The 20,562-nt window shown below is 43.0% G+C and overlaps 1 protein-coding gene across 1 annotated transcript; it reads right to left on the bottom strand.

The window, feature by feature from the left end:
- Positions 1 to 565: 565 nt before the first annotated feature.
- On the bottom strand, positions 566 to 4,537 carry LOC115171632 (protein Tob1-like). The gene is made up of 2 exons (XM_029728625.1): positions 4,263 to 4,537; positions 566 to 2,671 (listed from the first exon to the last, which is right to left on the bottom strand). Exon 2 carries the CDS (start codon positions 2,451 to 2,453, stop codon positions 1,443 to 1,445), a length of 1,011 nt encoding a protein of 336 aa, XP_029584485.1. The 5' UTR covers positions 2,454 to 2,671; positions 4,263 to 4,537; the 3' UTR covers positions 566 to 1,442.
- Between the last annotated feature and the right edge of the window lie 16,025 nt (positions 4,538 to 20,562).

Consider the following 20,562-nt stretch of genomic DNA (forward strand, 5'->3'; position numbering starts at 1 on the left):
ACCCCACTGGTAATTGTAGACAATAGCACAGAACACTAACATTCGCCCTGATTCACAGCAATAAGACTACAGAACACTAACGTTCACCCTGATTCACAGCAATAAGACTACAGAACACTAACGTTCACCCTGATTCACAGCAATAAGACTACAGAACACTAACATTCACCCTGATTCACAGCAATAAGACTACAGATCACTACGATATGCCTATTTGTGTAACACTAGTTACAAGACTACCATGTATAGAATATTGATGTATAACGGTGCAGTCTTACCAATAGCACCATGCTGACATGTCAGTACTTTATATTATGCGAGGTCTTTCCAAAGGACAAGTCACACCGCAGGTTTGAACCATGTGTCTTGAGCCAGTGCACCAGGAGTATGCTGACCAGAGGTAAATTAGGCACTGAAGGATAGGCTAGGACTCCTATGGCTACGATAAAGTGTGTGTGCTTAACAATTCAATGGCATATGGAAAACTGGATAATATCGCCTTCATACATTTGTCCATTGTCCAATCAACAAGACCAGACTACCAATGAGAACATAGACGAGTGTATATTTTCAAGCTTTTTAATACAAACTTAATAAATGATCAGTTCCGCTTAACATGTAAGACACTGACTCCAAATACTTTGTTATACCGTTTGTTTTATCAAGTATTGCACAATGTAGGTACAAAATTAATATACGATTACATTTTGTCCATAATATAGCAAAAATCTTTAAACTCTTAACAGAAAATACAACTCTTGTTTTTCAAAAAAGCAAATATTCTTAAATCCCACCACTACGGAATATTCTGTACACAATCTTTAGAATAGTCAATGTTTTTTAGAGGGATTCATTTCACAATTTCAATTAAAAAAAGAACATAAAGTCGCTGCAGCCATCACGGATCACTGTAGTAGTAAAAAGATATAAATGCAGTACCATGTCGTAGAAACAATATATACTCTGATATTTTACAAACTCTGTACTAAATTAAATTATACAATTAGAAAAAAGACCAGGAAATCCCACTTATTTATGCCAATCCTTGGAAAATTGGCATGTCCAGTTATGTCTTAAATACTGAAAGAGGCCATGACTTGTATTGTTTTTCTTCTTTATCTTTAAAACAGTCACGTAAAAAATAATTTCTGTGCTTGGTTGGCAAAAGAAATAATGATGCACGTCGAAGTTTAGGTAACCAAGCTTGGACATCTTGTACTACAAGCTTCATCGTAAAAAAAGATAACTCAAGGGGGCAAAGTCATTTCACCCTCAGGCTCATGCGCTTGGACTTGTACACAGATCTTACAGTCGACAACAAGTCACTTTCAATTTTTCCTGGAAATTCTGTTTCCTATTTTATTTTTTGATGTGCGTTTAGTCTTTTTTTCCCCCATATCTCTGGTCATTTCTGTGTACTAGTACTGTAGTATCTTTGTGTACTAATTGGCCATCACTGGCTGGAATTGCTGGTTCGAATACTGCATGTTGTTCAAGCTGAAATTCAAGCCGTCCATAAGGGACTTGTCGTTGAGACCTCCGTAGGCCGCAAACACGTCGAAGGCATTGCTGTACTGCAGCGGGCTGAGGGAGCTGTCACCGGGGAATAGGGCACTCGGGCTCCCCTGGCCCTGGAGGTTGGGGAACACAAACTCCTTGGCGTTGGGGCTGAGGGCTGAGGCCTGCTGCTGCTGGCCCAGGCCCAACCCGTACAGAGAGTGCATGGAAGTGGAGATGGCTTTCTGCTTCAGCAGCATGTTCACATTCAGGCCCAGGTTGGTGGGTGAGGTGCGGGCCACCTTCTGGCCCTGCCCGCCTTGGCCACCGTTGCCATTCTGGTTGTTGCGGCTGCTGCTCTTCATTTTGGTGGAGCCGAATTTGGTGGCGGCGAAGGTGGCGGTGGTGAAGGTTAAAGGCTGGTTGGAGCGTGGCATGAAGGTGGGGCTGACAGCAGCCGAGTGGCCAAAGGGAGGCGAGGGCGAGCTGGAAGTCGGAGAGGGGCCCACCACAGGCTCGCTGATGGGCATGAAGACCTGGGCCTCAGGGTTGAAACTGTTCTTGATCTCCTTGTCCAGCTCTAGCCCACTAGGGCTGCTCTCATTGCTGTCGTCCACGTACAGCACCTTGACGGGCCCCTTCTCCCCGATCTGGTAGGATACCTCGAAGGGGTCGATCCACACACTGAGGTCCTGAGGCAGGTTGTGGCGCACATCCTCAATGTCCAGGCCACTCTCTTTGGCTGCCTTCTCTACCACCGGGTCCACCTTCTCCCCTACGTGGATGCACCTGAATCCAGAGCCCTTGTATGGCTTGTCTGGGTACCAGTGGCCCTCATACTTCCCCTTGAGCTGCCTTTCAAGCTCCTCACCGAAGATGTTGACCCGTCGCCGCGGCAGCTTGTTGTAAAGGTAGGAGATGACGAAGTTGAGGGCTACTTGGATTTCAAGCTGCATAGCTGGCTGCTGAACTGCTCCGGGTGCGAGAAGAGGTGTCGGCAGCTGCGTCCTGTTGAGTGGCTTTACGTATCTGTGGTGGGTGGCGTAGGTGCTTCCAGGCAGGGTAGGGTGTGATGGGTTGGGGTCAACACCAGGCAAAAGGAACTACAGCTTTGTGGAACTGCTCTAAAAACAGAAGTGCTAGTCGTTCTTCCACAGATTGAGCGTTGTTTTTCCTGAAAAAAGAGAAAATAAAAAATGATTAGCATATTGTTCAGACAGTAAGACATTAAAAGGCATGAACCATTCCTCCACTAGATACAAGCCATGTAAAGAATTTGCATTAATTTAGTAACATTTAGTATAATTAGACAACATTTTGTAAACAGGCAACACTTCTCAAGATGTGGGTGGCAATGTCCTCGCCTATTTGACTGAGGTTGAGCCTACTACTGCAGACTTTGTAAAGGAATGCAATAAAATGCCCTTTAAACGTTAACCCTTTACTTCCTGAGGGAAACATCTAGAATAGAATTGCAGTCCGTATGAACACTCAAATCAACTAGTATGCAATAACGGATCAAGCGTTCACCTCTTCTCTGTCTTGTTTCAAGTCTCAACGTTTATATGTCACATGCACAGGATACAGCAGGTGTAAAACAGTAGTGAAACCCTTACTTACAAGCGCTTTCCCGAACAATGCCTATTCAGTATGAAGGTCTATAGCCTGAATCATCTTTAACAATGCAATGTCACGCTATGGAACAGAACGACCTAGTTTATAAATAGCCATGACAAGCAAGGGGATCTAGTGAATTTGTCTGCATATCTACAACTCAATATGAACAACCTAAAGATTTCACAGTAGATGAAAACGATGTTCATAATGTTAGACATCTCCACACAGAAAGAGCTGTGCTGTTTTTTCAATACGAAGCTATAGAGAAGCACTAGAACTGATCGTGTTACATAATAAATAGCTAGCCTCGTTACAATGTTGCCAACGTCACAGAGTCGCAGTTACATTCGGAAAGGCATACTGCACTTTTTTTACGGAACAGTTACATATTAGCAATCAGGCTGGCGATAGAAAAATGTACCCTGTGAATATTGTATCAGATTGGCGGCTCCCAACTCGCACTACTTGGTATGCTGATTAAACTGTAGCAGTGAACGTCAACTAGGCGAGGCAGGGGATAGACAGGTTAGGTGTTGTGATTATCGGAACAGTGTCGACATAAACGGTTTACTAAAATGTAACAACTAGTCTGTTCATTTTGGATATGGCCAAGTACAGAAGAAAACACTAAATAAGCTGTATCCAATAAACAATCATACTCGGTCATTACGAAATATACGGTTTTCTGGCCAACAGCAGATGGTTTTGTTCGTTTGAGGCAGTGTGAGCAGCTATCTTTTTTATAATCTCTGCGGACCTATAAATTACCACTTGATATACTATTAATTCTTTCCGACCTGGAGATTTAATAACGGGGCCAAAAAAAGAGATGAACACAATTCCATGCATAGCCTATTGCCCCTCCGCAAGTTTCTTCTTTCAATAATTTGACAGTCAGTCTTGATAGTCAAGCAAATGTAGAGAACTATTTAGCTCATATCCCGTCTTTCTCTCTCTCTCACACACACGCTTCAGTTAGTTAGGCTACCCCTCCCTAACTCCGCGGACTGACGCAGCAAATCAACCTGATTCAAATCCCCTGCGATATAACCTGGGGTAAATAGTTCATCAAGAATACTGGGCTATAGATGATTGATGGATATCCAATAGAACATGTAAAGAGTAATTGAGCCAAAAGCAATACTTACTTTTTCGTACAAAATAAAGATTCTCAGTAGTTTTGAAGTACCGTTAGTGCAAATAGAAGTGTAAGGTAGATATAAATACTTTCTTCACATATAATATAATATTAACATAAAAAAGTATTCCAGTACGTGTAGACGTCGACAGGTTATCGTTATTTATTTTGCTTTAGTTTAGATTTTTAGGTTGTTTGGCGTTTTCCCCTTTCAGCAGGCTTGCAGAATGTTTCCCTTCTACCTGGGAGTTTTACAACTTCGTCCCAGTCGGCTGTCATGCGCCTATATTTATAGCTTTCCTCCGCCATGAGCACGAGGTAGGCGGTGATGCGGTTTCAGAGGTCAAAACAATACGAGCACCAAATCAGGGCCTGCAATTGGTCAGGTTGGGGAATCCAGCCTCCTGGAAATGTACAAACTCGAAAGTGTATTGGTTAGTTATACTGTCAATCCAAGGCATAAAAATGAAGATACGCCCATAACAAGAACATTTGCGTCACACTTTTCCTATGTCTCTGACAGCAGACAAAAATACATCGATTATGAAGTCAGACATATGATAAATGATGTCATTTGCATATAGTATCTTTTGATTATGTATTTTCAGCGATGCATGGTTGATAGATTATATGCCTTTGCTTGACATCCAAAATTATTTAGATCATCGTATCAATCATTTCAGACGAGATATATCTCCCCTATTGCCTCGACAAGGCTATGATATGGAATACTTGTATTCCAATAGGTTAACTGGTATTGCCAAGTGCTTCCGACTTATTTATTTGACATATTTTAAAATAATGAGCGAGCAAGTTGTTGAGCTGAATACACTCTCACCCATGAAACCGTAATAACCATGCGTTATTACCATGCTAGAGCAAACGCAAACTGTTAGATCAGAGAATGGCAGTTTGAAAATGATGAGTAAAAGAAACGGGGGTTGCATTTGGCAATTTCAGTCAAATCTACAGCTCTGTCGGAAAGGACATTCCCAAAGCGGAACGATACCGTTGGAAGCGAAGGGGGTGGGGTTGATCTCCTATCGAGAAAACACTCCGCTGATTGGCTGAAAACGGGGCAGGAGCTCTTTGGTGAATGGTGTGCCCGTATCCAAGGTGCTGATGTAGCAGCCCACGTCATACCTGGGTGGACAGGGCACTCTCGAGTTTAAATTGGACATTGCTAAATATATATTAGTTACGGCGTTCTAGTTGATGTAAGGTACGTTGTCCCACTAACTCACGTAGGAAAAGCTAAGCAAACGTGTAATCACCCTGTATAAATGGCTACATAATGGTTTGGTCATAATGCAAAACAAACCTTTTCCATTCAACAACATGTAGGTATCTCCACGATCTCTATGTTGTTGTTATTGAATGTAATTACTCTCTAATAAGGAAACTTCAATGTAAAGTGAGCAGTATGCACAATAAGAATAATGTGCATACTGCTCATTGCTGTTCACATCATGCACCTATCAGGCTCAGATTTCCAAGGCCAGTAGTTTTCCATGCTGTTAACCCTATCACACATTCACTACCATGTTAAAACCAGGACTGTAATCTTTTACCACACATATCTGGCATTTACCATGACTAAGACCTTGTGGGGGGACGCATAACAGGTGTGTGTACTGTAACACCTAGCAGGCCTACACACATGCGCATCGACATCACCAGAATAATTGTTTTGTGTTCCTTAAAAGTGTTGTCAACATTTGTGACATTTGTAATGCAACTACATTGATAACTGTTAAAGTTCATGTTATAAATGCAGGTAACAATAAGGCTATAACTGCACACAAAGACTTTGATGAGAAGTTGCTTATTGCTGGTGTGTAATAGCCTCGCATGATGTGTAGCGCTGGCTTGTCATTCCTTAGTCTCGTGCTACCATAACAGACACTACACAAATCCATGGAAGTATTACTTCCACAGTAACACCAGTGTTACATCACAGAACCTCTTCCTATGCCAGCATAATATGGTTGTGAAGAGGAAGGAAGTGTCTTCTGGTTGGCTTGTAGTGGACTTTTATACATTCTTTAAACGCTTAGGTTTGCCAAGCATGAACACAAGCAAAATCACATGTAGTGCAGGTCGGGGACTGGGAGCTGTAAACGCATAAAGACATCCGAAGGTGGTTGTGGATGTTGGATATTAGGTTTATAATAGGTCTACAATAGCTTCTCAGTCTGACCATATAAAAAGGGAGGACACATTATTTGACAGGTGGGTTTTAGATAGAAGCTGCCCCGGCCCTCTTGGCACAGATCTCAGATCAGTTTTTCCTCCATGAAACCTACACTTAACTTTTAAGGGAGGAAAAACCAACTGAGCTTCGATCAGTGTCTTAATCTACACCTTGGTGGCATGTATACAGCGTACAGAGAGAGAGTGTGTACTGCACAGAGAGCTCAGAGGCCTTGGCTTGGCAAGGCCTCCGGTCTGTTTATACTGCAAACAGCTCAGAGGTTTCCATGGTCATGTGCTCTCCATGACCAGAGCCATAGAAGTTCTGGAGCTACACACTCCAGCATACTAACCTACCTCCATGTTGACCTCACAGCCGTCCATAACACTCCAGCATACTAACCTACCTCCATGTTGACCTCACAGCCGTCCATAACACTCCAGCATACTAACCTACCTCCATGTTGGCCTCACAGCCGTCCATAACACTCCAGCATACTAACCTACCTCCATGTTGACCTCACAGCCGTCCATAACACTCCAGCATACTAACCTACCTCCATGTTGGCCTCACAGCCGTACATAACACTCCAGCATACTAACCTACCTCCATGTTGGCCTCACAGCCGTCCATAACACTCCAGCATACTAACCTACCTCCATGTTGGCCTCACAGCCGTCCATAACACTCCAGCATACTAACCTACCTCCATGTTGGCCTCACAGCCGTCCATAACACTCCAGCATACTAACCTACCTCCATGTTGACCTCACAGCCGTCCATAACACTCCAGCATACTAACCTACCTCCATGTTGACCTCACAGCCGTCCATAACACTCCAGCATACTAACCTACCTCCATGTTGGCCTCACAGCCGTCCATAACACTCCAGCATACTAACCTATCTCCATGTTGGCCTCACAGCCGTACATAACACTCCAGCATACTAACCTACCTCCATGTTGGCCTCACAGCCGTCCATAACACTCCAGCATACTAACCTACCTCCATGTTGACCTCACAGCCGTCCATAATACTCCAGCATACTAACCTACCTCCATGTTGACCTCACAGCCGTCCATAACACTCCAGCATACTAACCTACCTCCATGTTGGCCTCACAGCCGTCCATAACACTCCAGCATACTAACCTACCTCCATGTTGGCCTCACAGCCGTCCATAACACTCCAGCATACTAACCTACCTCCATGTTGGCCTCACAGCCGTCCATAACACTCCAGCATACTAACCTACCTCCATGTTGGCCTCACAGCCGTACATAACACTCCAGCATACTAACCTACCTCCATGTTGATCTCACAGCCGTCCATAACACTCCAGCATACTAACCTACCTCCATGTTGGCCTCACAGCCGTACATAACACTCCAGCATACTAACCTACCTCCATGTTGACCTCACAGCCGTCCATAACACTCCAGCATACTAACCTACCTCCATGTTGGCCTCACAGCCGTCCATAATACTCCAGCATACTAACCTACCTCCATGTTGGCCTCACAGCTGTCCATAACATTTTGATTTGTGTTCGCACAAAAATTACAACTGTCTTGGAACTCTGAATTATTTGACTGTTTCTAAACAAAAACAATCATGTAATTGATATGTGGGTACGTTTGCGTATCATGTAATTGATATGTGGGTACGTTTGCGTATACATGCACATGGTAAATGTGGTAAATTTGTGTGTTTATAGATGTGTATCTCAGGAGGTTGGTGGCACCTTAATTGGGGGAGGACGGGCTTGTGGTAATGGATGGAGCGGAATAGTGGAATGGTTTCAAATTCATAAACACATGGTTTCCACGTGTTTGATGACATTCCATTTGCGCCGTTCCAAACATTATTATGAGCCGTCCTCCCGTCAGCAGCCTCCTGTGGTGTGTGTGTGTGTGTGTCAGGCAGACGTGTGTATACAGTATGTGTGTGTCTTGCTGAGACAAAGAAGCCACATGACTGTCTTAGGTGTAACCCTATAACATACTGTATCTTCCCCTCACTGCCTCTTCTGGTACATGTTACCCTGAAGGAGTGGCACGGTGCTTTAAGGTCTTTAATCCTCAATTAGTCTTCAAAGTGATTCGCTTTGCTCTTCCTCCCTCCAGGAATAGTGAGAGAAGGGGAAGAGGAAAGGGGAATAGAAGGGGAAAGGGGGGAGCAGAGGTAATCAAGCTTCTCACAACAGACCAAGTTTAGTATGGACTGACTGTGTATCAGAGGCTGGTGGGAGGAGCTCATTGTAATGTCTGGAATGGAGTGGATGCAACATGTGGTGTCCATATGTTTGATGTATTTGATACCATTCCATTTATTCCATTCCAGCCATTACAATGAGCTCGCCCTCCTATAGCTCCTCCCTCCAGCCTCCTCTGCTGTGTAGGTCCCTAGCAGGAGTGTTAGCTAAACTACGACAATGTGACGCATGTTTTTATAGTGTTGCTGTGTTTTGCCTCTTGGTTAGGCTGTGGTAGTGCTTCCTATAATTGACTTGCCTAGTCTAAAAAAATGGTTGAATAAAATCAGATGGGAATAAACAGAGTGTTGTACGGCAGTTGTACTGTAGCCCACCGCTGTCCTCCCTGACTCCCTGTCTGTGACGTCACAGCCGGCTGGGATAGGGTGATAGGAGTGTGGGGGGGAGGGGTTAGGAGTGTGACGACGTGACTGGGTCTGTGACGACTTAATGGTCTCTGATGTTGCTGTTTTCACACCACCAGCGCAACAGAAACATCATTTTTTACTGTAGCAGGAAAAACTAAATGACAACATTAAGCTGTGACAGGCGTAGCTATGGAGCGCATCAAGGACAATGGGATCAAACACGCACATGCATAAACACACACACACACACACACACACACACACACACACACACACACACACACACCTCCCTGCAGCCCAGACAGAGTCTTTTACGTCACTGCTTCTTATTAGTTAACATGTGTCGGCAGAGAGCCCTGGGCTCTTCACAACAGACACCTCACTGCTCCCTTTGAAGTAGAGAGGAAGGGAGTGTGTAAAAGACAGAGAGTGAGAGGATGAGAGAATGAGGGAGGGAGAAACAGATACTGTAGCTGTTTAAATGAGGCTCTTGCTCCCTCTGCCTCTCCTCTCTCTCTTCCTTTATCACTATCTATCTATCTTTCTTTTACTTTCTTTTTCTCTCTCTTTCTTTCTTTCTTTCTTTCTTTCTTTCCTCTGTCCATCATGTCACTATGCAGATATTTTGGGAGAGGAATGCTGTGAGCGTTAGATTCATAATGGTCTGTTTTTAAAGTACAGGAAACAAAAACACAATTGAAGTAATTCTGTCGAAAAACAGGCAATAGGCCAGAATAGCTTTTGCGCAAAAGTACAGGTCACCATATTTACATTTTGTACTATTTCTAACACAGTCGTGTCTTTCCTAAGTCAAATAGATCCCTGAGATTCTGTTAGCTTTTTATGGTACTGTAGTTGACACAATAATATGTAAACATCATGAACCTGAGCTATATTTCAAGTCTCATAGCAAAGGGTCTGAATACTTATATAAAAGGTATTTCTGTTTTTTAGCTATAATAAATTACCAAAAATTCTAAAAACCTGTTTTTGCTTTGTCATTATGGGGTATTGTGTGTAGATTGATGAAGACGTTTTTTTATTTAATCCATTTTAGAACAAGGCTGGCACGTACCAAAATGTGGGAAAAGGTAAGAGATCTGAATACTTTTCGAATGCACTGTATATATATTGTATTTGTCACATGCACCGAATACAACAGGTGCAGACTTTACCGTGAAATGCTTACTTACAAGCCCTTTCCCAACAATGCAAAGTTTAAAAGAAAATTAGCACAAATAAAAGGAAATAGTAACACAGTAAAATAACAATAAGAAGGCTATATACAAGGAGTAACAGTACCGAGTCAATGTGCAGGGGTACAAGGTAGTTAAGGTGATTGAGATAATATGTACATGTAGGTAGGGGTAAAGTGACTATGCATAGATAATAAACAGAGTAGCTGTTTGTATTGTATGGTACTGCAGATATGAATGAGATCAATGGTAATATACAGAATCAGGGCTGGCACCAGGGCTACTAATTGCCAAGGGTATTTAATAAACAACTGGACTTTTATGACTGAGTTACTTTAAAGTTAAATAAAGGTTACATTTAAAATGGGTAACCCTGATATTTTACTGTGTCACTGACAAAAAACGATTTCCTTCTCTCTCCTCTTGAACAGGCTGTCACTATGTTTGGTTACTCATTAAATAGAACACATCACAAGTCTACAGTCAGGCTCAGCACATGCATAGTCAGAACCACACACACACACACACTCTCTCTCTGCCTTTCTCTCTTCCTCTCTCTTAAATACACACACTTACGCCTTGCAAGGACTTGCATGATACAGAACATGCAAACGCCAAGGTCATGTGATCAGTTCCCACGACAGCAGCAGCACCAGGAGAACTTAGCTGGCTGCCTTTATAACGGCAGGTAGCCAAGTGGTTAGAGTGTCAGACTTGTAACCGAAAGGTTGCAAGATTGAATCCCTGAGCTGACAAGGTAAAAATCTGTCGTTCTGCCCCTAAACAAGGCAGTTAACCCACTGTTCCTAGGCCGTCATTGAAAATAAGAATTTGTTCTTAACTGACTTGCCTAGTTAAATAAAGGTTAACATTTTTTATTTTTTAATTACTTGGCCTCTTCGATAAATCATCCACAGACAGCGGAGCACTGACTGGGACACAGTCAACATAGACACATTTCCTATCTATAAATCTAAAGAAGGCTTGCTGAAATGCACAAATGGATTATGGCCCAGTTTCAACCAAAAACAATGCAGGGCACCTTCCTATTGATTTTCTTGTGACAGAAGAAAGTCGAAGCTACAAAATAGCTCTTATATGTACAGTATCTTACCGTAGTTTTTAGTTAAGAGCTCTTCTCATCTGCCATAGCTTTGATTACATCCTGAATGAATTCCTCATCTACTTTATTTTTAGGCATCTGGCATTCATGCAATGGAGAAGTATATATAATTATGTCTCTTTCCCTCTGACCTTGAAAGGGTACACAGAGTAAGCAATCAAAGCTTGTGTTGCCTTTCAGGTAGAGCTAACACTTCACACACACACACACACACACACACACACGCACGCACAGGCTTACACACACACACGTCACTACCCCTATTCCTATGCGTCATAGCTTCTGTTGGCCTTACACACACACACATCTAAAAACACACACACACACACTGCTCACAGAACACAACAAACACTCCTGATGTGTGAATACATAACATCTGCATCAGTGTAGTATGTGTGAATACATAACATCTGCATCAGTGTAGTAACACACTGACTACTACAGCCAGGCAAGGACACACTGAATCCCTCGAGGCCCTGGCTAATGCTCTCCATGCAGGTCTCGCTCCGTTCTGAGTTACGACAGGGAACAGTCAAAAGGTTAACACATGTAGCATATACAGATGTATGATCTTAATTTGATCCCCCTGTTGCAGGAAACTTGTAGTGTATTTGAAAAGGCTTCTGAAGTTTGTAATTTCCACTTTAAAATGTAAGACTATATTTTCCCTTAGGAAAGATGTATCAACCCCTACAAAAAATGTGTATTCATTATAATCCACATAATAATTCACATTTCCTATTGCTGCAGAATTATTTTCCTTCTGTAGCAAACTGGCTCAAATAAAGATCCTACATCTGTACACACACACACACACACACACACACACACACACACGCAAATAAGCATACATACACACACGGTGACTGCGCACACACTGACCTGAAGGGCATTTCCTTCCTGGGCTGCGTTCAGTATGTTTGTACGTTCTGGAATGTTCAATTGAATGGAAACGGAAATGGTGCTGTACTTAATGACCAGCTGAAAAATGGGGAGATTTCCTACTAAGTTCTATATATTTTTGAATATTGCTGAATTTCAATTTAATGTCTGGAATCCGTGATTCCGTCCGCGTTCTCTGCAACGAGTATTTTATAGGGCCCTAGTACATTACATTTTTGTGTGACAGTGATTTCTGTGCATACAAGATTACTTTGTTTTTGTATTTCCTTGTTCCTTTCCTTGTTGTCTTTGCCCTATGACTCTGCGGAAAGGAAGAAGGAGTGAATACCGTAAACAGATCGAGAGATGGAGGAATAGAGTGAGAGAGGCATGAAAATCTGATTGGGATCAGATGTGTTAAATCAAATAACATTTTATTTGTCACGTGCTTCATAAACAACAGGTGAAATGCTTACTTATGGGCCCTTCCCAACAATGTAGAGAGAACATTTTTTAAATAATAACAAAAGGAATAAATACACAATGAGTAAGGATAACTTGGCTATATACACGGGGTACCCGTACCGAGTCGATGTGCTGGGTACGAGGTAATTGAGGTAGATCTGTACATATAGGTAAGTGACTAGGCAACAGGAGAGATAACACACAGTAGCATGAGGTGATGTGATCTGTGATGTCATAATGAGGCCTGTCCTCCATGTTAAATAGTCTGTCTGTCACAGCAAAGCAGATCAGTCATAGTCCTAACAGCATCACCCAACGAATGACAGATCAGTTTTAATCCTAACAGCATCACCCAATTAATGACAGATCAGTTTTAGTCCTAACAGCATCACCCAACGAATGACAGATCAGTTTTAATCCTAACAGCATCACCCAATTAATGACAGATCAGTTTTAGTCCTAACAGCATCACCCAACGAATGACAGATCAGTTTTAATCCTAACAGCATCACCCAATTAATGACAGATCAGTTTTAGTCCTAACAGCATTACCAAACGAATGACAGATCAGTTTTAATCCTAACAGCATCACCCAATTAATGACAGATCAGTTTTAGTCCTAACAGCATCACCCAACGAATGACAGATCAAAGCTGTCTGCAGCAAAATAGCTTTTTGATCAAGGAGTGAAAAATAGGGCAAGTTTAGCCACAGCTAGGTTTCCTAGAATTAGGTTATGGTGAATACTCTCAGGGAGTCCTCAGAACTGTTTACAGTAATGAATGACACCACACCAACCATGTGATATCTGAATACTTTTTATTCTGCTTTCCTTTTCAATGGCAGGCATGTCATCAAATACTTGTAGTTGAACCTTGTTGAGGATACAAACCATCATCATATGACAGAACATAATGAGATTAAAGAGTATGTTTTAAAAAGAAATAGAGCAACACATTCTGTTTGAGAAGCTCACCGTGTTGTGTACATGGGTGGGGGGATGGGGGAGAGATATTCCGAATTTTGTAAATGTGATTTTCCTATAGCTAATAATAAAGTGGATGGTATATTTTCAGATGAAGTCAGGTATTTACGTGAAAAAAGATAGATTGATTACTTTTGTGATTAAAGAAAGTGTTTGAGGAGGTAGGCCACTGTATTTATCATGCACTGTTTACCTGGTAGTGAAATGAATCAGGGCTATTTTTCTATCCCCCTGACACATTTAACGATCTCTCTATTATTCATGTGATATACTACTGTCACTTTCTCAAGTGGTGAAGATTTATGATGTCACATTTTTTATTGGAACTCAACATTTTCTTTCTCATCATTTTCTACATCTGTAGCTGAATCATGTCTTATCTTTATAGATGTTGCGGAATTGCAATAGTTTGACAGCTTTTTTATGTCAGATGTTAGAAATCGTGTGTCATTTCAAAATTAAGCTGTTGTTTTTAAACTCTGCTTAAAACCTTACTAGCTATTAAATTAACTTAATGAAGACTGCGTCCCATTTCTAATAGTTACAGTAAGTCAGACTAGCAGCTTTGCTAGTATAGAAGACACTGTGAGTTGCCACTATCTAATGACATGGCAGTCTCATCCATAACATCCTCTAACTGAAGCAATGTCCTGAGTAAGAAGAGACGAGTAGGATGAAGTTACCCACTTGTCCCCTTAGACTCTGACCTAAAGTCACTGCTATTCTTTTCTTCCTGTATGTGGAGCAGGAGAAGAGAGCAGGGGGAGGGAGGATGCCGACGGGGCCGTAGTGACACGCTATGATGTTGGAGGGGCAATAGAGGGGGGGGGGGGGAGGTACAGTAGTCTGAGACTGGGGGATGTGAGGAGGGATGGGGGTACAGTAGTCTGAGACTAGGGGATGTGAGGAGGGATGGGGGTACAGTAGTCTGAGACTAGGGGATGTGAAGAGGGATGGGGGGTACAGTAGTCTGAGACTAGGGGATGTGAGGAGGGATGGGGGTACAGTAGTCTGAGACTAGGGGATGTGAGGAGGGATGGAGGTACAGTAGTCTGAGACTAGGGGATGTGAGGAGGGATGGGGGTACAGTAGTCTGAGACTAGGGGATGTGAGGAGGGATGGAGGTACAGTAGTCTGAGACTGGGGGATGTGAGGAGGGATGGAGGTACAGTAGTCTGAGACTAGGGGATGTGAGGAGGGATGGGGGTACAGTAGTCTGAGACTAGGGGATGTGAGGAGGGATGGGGTACAGTAGTCTGAGACTAGGGGATGTGAGGAGGGATGGGGGTACAGTAGTCTGAGACTAGGGGATGTGAGGAGGGATGGGGGTACAGTAGTCTGAGACTAGGGGATGTGAGGAGGGATGGAGGTACAGTAGTCTGAGACTAGGGGATGTGAGGAGGGATGGGGGTACAGTAGTCTGAGACTAGGGGATGTGAGGAGGGATGGGGGGTACAGTAGTCTGAGACTAGGGGATGTGAGGAGGGATGGGGGTACAGTAGTCTGAGACTGGGGGATGTGAGGAGGGATGGGGGTACAGTAGTCTGAGACTAGGGGATGTGAGGAGGGATGGGGGTACAGTAGTCTGAGACTAGGGGATGTGAGGAGGGATGGGGGTACAGTAGTCTGAGACTGGGGATGTGAGGAGGGATGGGGGTACAGTAGTCTGAGACTGGGGATGTGAGGAGGGATGGGGGTACAGTAGTCTGAGGGCAAGGACTGGGTTTTAAAGGAAGAGAGAGAGAGAGAGAGAGAGAGCGAGAGAGAGAGAGAGAGCGAGAGAGAGCGAGAGTGCGAGAGAGCGAGAGAGAGCGAGAGAGAGAGAGAGAGAGAGAGAGAGAGAGACGACAACACTGATATCTGTCTCATTTCAGTGAAATAGCAGAATAGACCAAACAGACCATGAAGAACACCAAGGAAAGAAAACGCATCAACAGAAGAGACTACTTATCAAAGTCAGTGCGGATTTTAATGTGCATATCATATTACCCATTCAAAATGACCAGAGAGAAATGAAAAGTAAAAAGAGGCTGTCTGCATCTGATAGATGAACAGAGGGATGGGAGAAGACAACGGGGCCAGAAGAAGGATGGGAAAAGAGGAGGATGAACACCTGTTTGGCTGTGGTGCTGGGAAGAAGCTGCTTTGTATTCATGGCAATGGAATAATACACCCAGTGAATCTGATAGTCTACCTCATCCATACACACAGATCGCTCACAATGTAATGACATCCAGGAGAGGAAAATACAACGTGTGTGTGTTCTAACCCATGTACAGTAGATGGAGCGGTTAAGCATCCACAACTATCTCATCTATCTCTAAAGGAGACTGTGTGAGGTTTGAAGACGGCTTCATAAACTACTAATATTATTTTGGGACGTTCTAGTGTTCTGACTACTCTACTCCCTAGCATCCCTTGTGACGAGATTATAACACTGGATCCTGCAGCTCTTCTATTACTACTACAATCAATATTCCAATACTTAGTCTTATCAATGTACCTAGAAAAAGGCAGAACCAAATATGACATTACATTGGTTTTTTGATGTCAGAATAGCTGCTCACAGTGAATTGTGAAATCTGATGTAAATACCACCCCAAATCTGGTAAACAACTGTGATTTAGACAAGGTTTTACATTGTGACTAACAAGACACCCACAGAGAGAGGAGGTTGACAAATACAGTCAGGCTTTCCTCTCCCTCTCAAATTCCATCAGCATTTTATAGGCAATTGGCATTTACTTTGAACGGCAAACGAGTAGAAAGTCCTGAGTAAATTATATGGATTGTTATATGGCTTTAAAGAGCTCATTTCTATTCCAATTCTACATACAATGAGTTTAGAAGGCATTTTATGTATTCATATTAGGTTGTTTTTGTCCACTAGTATGTGTCCATGTAGTATTTTGTGTCTTTGCCAACGAGGCTTCTGAAGAGTGCTGTTTTGCTGTATTAGTCACAGAAGATGACACGCCAATGGCCCTCTATCCATCCTAGTTATTTTAGACAAAGAACATTTGTTTCATAATACCAAACTACTGAGATATTGAGATACTGAGAGAATGTAATATCTTATCTGTAGCTTTTTTTCTTTGCCCACCATACCGATTAAATCTGATGTGTATCATGTCTCCATTGAGACACATTTTCACATTGTGTGGATAAGAAGGTTTTGATCATCTAGTCCAACTGTATAATACCTATCTCAACCTTATCATAACATATGACACAGTTGGTCTCTTGCTCCACTTTGCAAATAATGTCACTGACAATGACTAACCGTTTGGTAACTTCAGCTGGATGTCCCTTTTCCCTTCCTCTTGGCAGTGCTGGTGTTATATTGCCCTGGAGATAAGAATCAGAACAGTCTGGCGTTTGGTTTCAGTGATGTCATCTGTCTCTCTCTCTCTCTCTCTCTCTCTCTCTCTCAACTGGAGTCAGGTTGGCTATGACACATCACTTCTCTCCTTCCTCCAGGATTTCACATCATTCACCTTCTCAGATGAAATGTGCATTATTTCTTTGCAGTACCTTTGTAGCCACAGTGAGGCGTTTGATTTGAATGAATGCAACAGTTATTTTTTAGTTCAAATAAAAACTCACAACACTAATATTATTGTATTTAGCTCCATGTAAGTGTTGTGTAGCTGTGTTGTATGTAGATATGCGGTATGTAGCTCTATGTATGTGGTATGTAACTCTGTGTGTATATGGTATGTAGCTCTTTGTATGTGGTATGTAGCTCTATGCATGTGGTGTGTAGCTCTAAGAATGTGGTGTGTAGCTCTATGTATGTGGTATGTAGCTCTATCTGTGGGACATTTAATTCCAAAGGCATTTTTGTTTACACAAGCTTTTGTGTCCAGGCTCTGGGAAGACACACTTTGCCCCATGGGCTATCACGTTGGAGCTGACACATTGACATTTCATAACCTCTGCCTTTCGCTCTGTGTGTGTGTGTGTGTGTGTGTGTGGGTGTGTCTGCAGCACCTTCCAGCCTCTTTCTCGCTCAGATTAACACTCAGAGAAAGTGTCAAGGGTCTATGTTAAATCCCCCATGCCACACACACACACACGCCGACAATGACTATGACCATGTGACTCCAGCAGGGCATGTCGTGCCATAATAATAATTGTGCCTGTTTTGGAAACCTGTACCTGATCACTGCAGGTAAGGTGATGCATAGTTAAATGGGTACATCACATTCCCTCCCTTCATTCATTCAGCTTCTGTCTCATGGAACCAAATAGGTGAGACATTATCAGATGGCATCTAAACTGGTTATGAATAAGAATCGCAAAACCAGGTAATAAATGAAACAGGGGGAGGGATCTGAAAATTGGGAGAATACAAAGTAAACAGAAGCTCTCTCTCTCTCTCTCTCTCTCTCTCTCTCTCTCTCTCTCTCTCTCTCTCTCTCTCTCTCTCTCTCTCTCTCTCAAAAATAGCAGACTAAGTGGTACTCTCTCTCTCTCTCAAATAGCAGTCTAAAATAGCAGACTAAGTGGTACTCTCTCTCTTTCTCTCTCCACAATAGCAGACTCTTTGCTGAAAGACTGATAGCTTCTATCCAAGTCACACACACACACACACACACACAAATATGTCCAGCTTGAATGTTAAAACTATATCAAGTTTTCAACAAGGTCTAAGTATTGATTGACTGCGAATTTCACTCACCGTCGATAAGGGGGAGTCAATCAATCAAACACTCTTGTTTACCACATATAGTCTGGGATGTTCCAAAGTCACCCCCAAAAGTACCCCACCAAATCACATGACCCGGCACCCCCGTCCTCCCTCCCTCCCCCTACTCCATCCCTCCCTTAATCTTCTCAGCAGCAGCTAAAGAAAGCCCACAACTACACACTGTCACAAGACCAGGGTCATATACATTAGGACACACCAGAGAAAAGCATTTTCATTCCTTTTTCTTCTGTTTAGTGCCACATGAACACAACCTTGCTCTGGTATGACACAGTGTTTCCATACATCTGACCCTTGATCCCCAGTGACACGCATATGGTGTCATCTCACTGCCCGTGTTATCCGTGTCACTGGGACACTAGTGTCTCCACCCGCGAGGACCGCAAATCCACGTGACACGAACACGTCTTAGTTTGACCCATTGGTGTTGCTGGTGGTATCTATAGGCATTAGGCAACAACTGGTGGGATGAGAAAGAGATACGGGGGAAATCAGTAAAGAGGGAGGAAAAGAGAAGAACGTTATGACCTTTTGTTAGTGCAGTTAGGGAACCAACGTTTAGGCAAGCAGTTGTTATACAGATGTTGGATCTTAATTTGATCCTCCTGCAATGGAAATGAAAACTTTAACTGTATTTGTCTTCTGAAGTCTGTAATTTCCTTTATGAAAAATGTAGCAACCTCAACAATTTAAAAAAATATATAATTCACATTTCCTGTTGTTGCAGGATTATTCTCCTGCTGTAGCAAACTGGCTCAAATTAAAATCCTACATCTGTATCATGTGATAGAATAGTGCAACAGTATTCTATGATGAGGGTGTAACAAACAGAGAAAGGTGGTGTAGGTTAATTCACTGTTGTCCTCAGATTGGGGTTGAAGCTCAGTTTGTGTATTCCAATAAATGGACGAACAGATGTTATACTTGGAGCAAACACTCTTCTTGAAGATGGTTTGGATAAAAAATGAATACAACGGGACACAAAACATTCAAACAAAAAATGGTCAACTCCCTGCAAGGTCCTCTCAGCACAGGTCAAGTCAGAGACACAAAAACTACATCAAACTACATCTCCCAGGTTCCCTGCAGAGACAATTCAATGGCTGCAATTTCTGTATTGTTGAGAGAGAGGGGAAATTAAAAGAGTCCTTTGAGTTACATCACTGCAGCTATTGTTACGGGCTACGACTGTGTCCAGCTGTGGGGCTTGTCAGTGTACCGTGTGTGTGTGTGTGTGTGTGTGTGTACACAATGTACTTTTCCTTCAACATCAATTCAATACCATTTTATGCCTCCCTCGTTCTTGTAGAAATAAAAATGGCAGGGCCTCCCGAGTGGTGCTGTGGTCTAAGGCTCTGCATCGCAGTGCTAGCTGTGTTCTAAGGCTCTGCATCACAGTGCTAGCTGTGTTCTAAGGCTCTGCATCGCAGTACTAACTGTGGTCTAAGGCTCTGCGTCACAGTGCTAGCTGTGTTCTAAGGCTCTGCATCGCAGTGCTAGCTGTGTTCTAAGGCTCTGCATCGCAGTGCTAGCTGTGTTCTAAGGCTCTGCATCGCAGTGCTAGCTGTGTTCTAAGGCTCTGCGTCGCAGTGCTAGCTGTGTTCTAAGGCTCTGCGTCGCAGTGCTAGCTGTGTTCTAAGGCTCTGCGTCGCAGTGCTAGCTGTGTTCTAAGGTTCTGCGTCACAGTGCTAGTTGTGTTCTAAGGCTCTGCGTCGCAGTGCTAGCTGTGTTCTAAGGCTCTGCGTCGCAGTGCTAGCTGTGTTCTAAGGCTCTGCGTCGCAGTGCTAGCTGTGTTCTAATGCTCTGCGTCGCAGTGCTAGCTGTGTTCTAAGGCTCTGCGTCGCAGTGCTAGCTGTGTTCTAAGGCTCTGCGTCACAGTGCTAGCTGTGTTCTAAGGCTCTGCATCACAGTGCTAGCTGTGCCACTAGAGCAGTGGTTCTTAACCTTGTTGGAGGTACTGACCCCCACCAGTTTCATATGCGCATTCACCGAACCCTTCTTAATTGGAAAAATAAAATTCAAAACATAGGTATATATTTTACTGGTGCACAAAATGAACCGTGCATCAACATCAGTGTTCAAAGAACAAAACCATTAAAACATGATTTTCACACAAAAACAAAAACATAAT

Source organism: Salmo trutta, chromosome 32 (genome assembly GCF_901001165.1).
Source record: "Salmo trutta chromosome 32, fSalTru1.1, whole genome shotgun sequence".
In the NCBI taxonomy this organism is placed as follows: domain Eukaryota; kingdom Metazoa; phylum Chordata; class Actinopteri; order Salmoniformes; family Salmonidae; genus Salmo; species Salmo trutta.

Bases quoted from the DNA above. Each gene is read 5' to 3' on its own strand.
- LOC115171632 (XM_029728625.1), bottom strand. From the start codon at position 2,453: ATGCAGCTTGAAATCCAAGTAGCCCTCAACTTCGTCATCTCCTACCTT.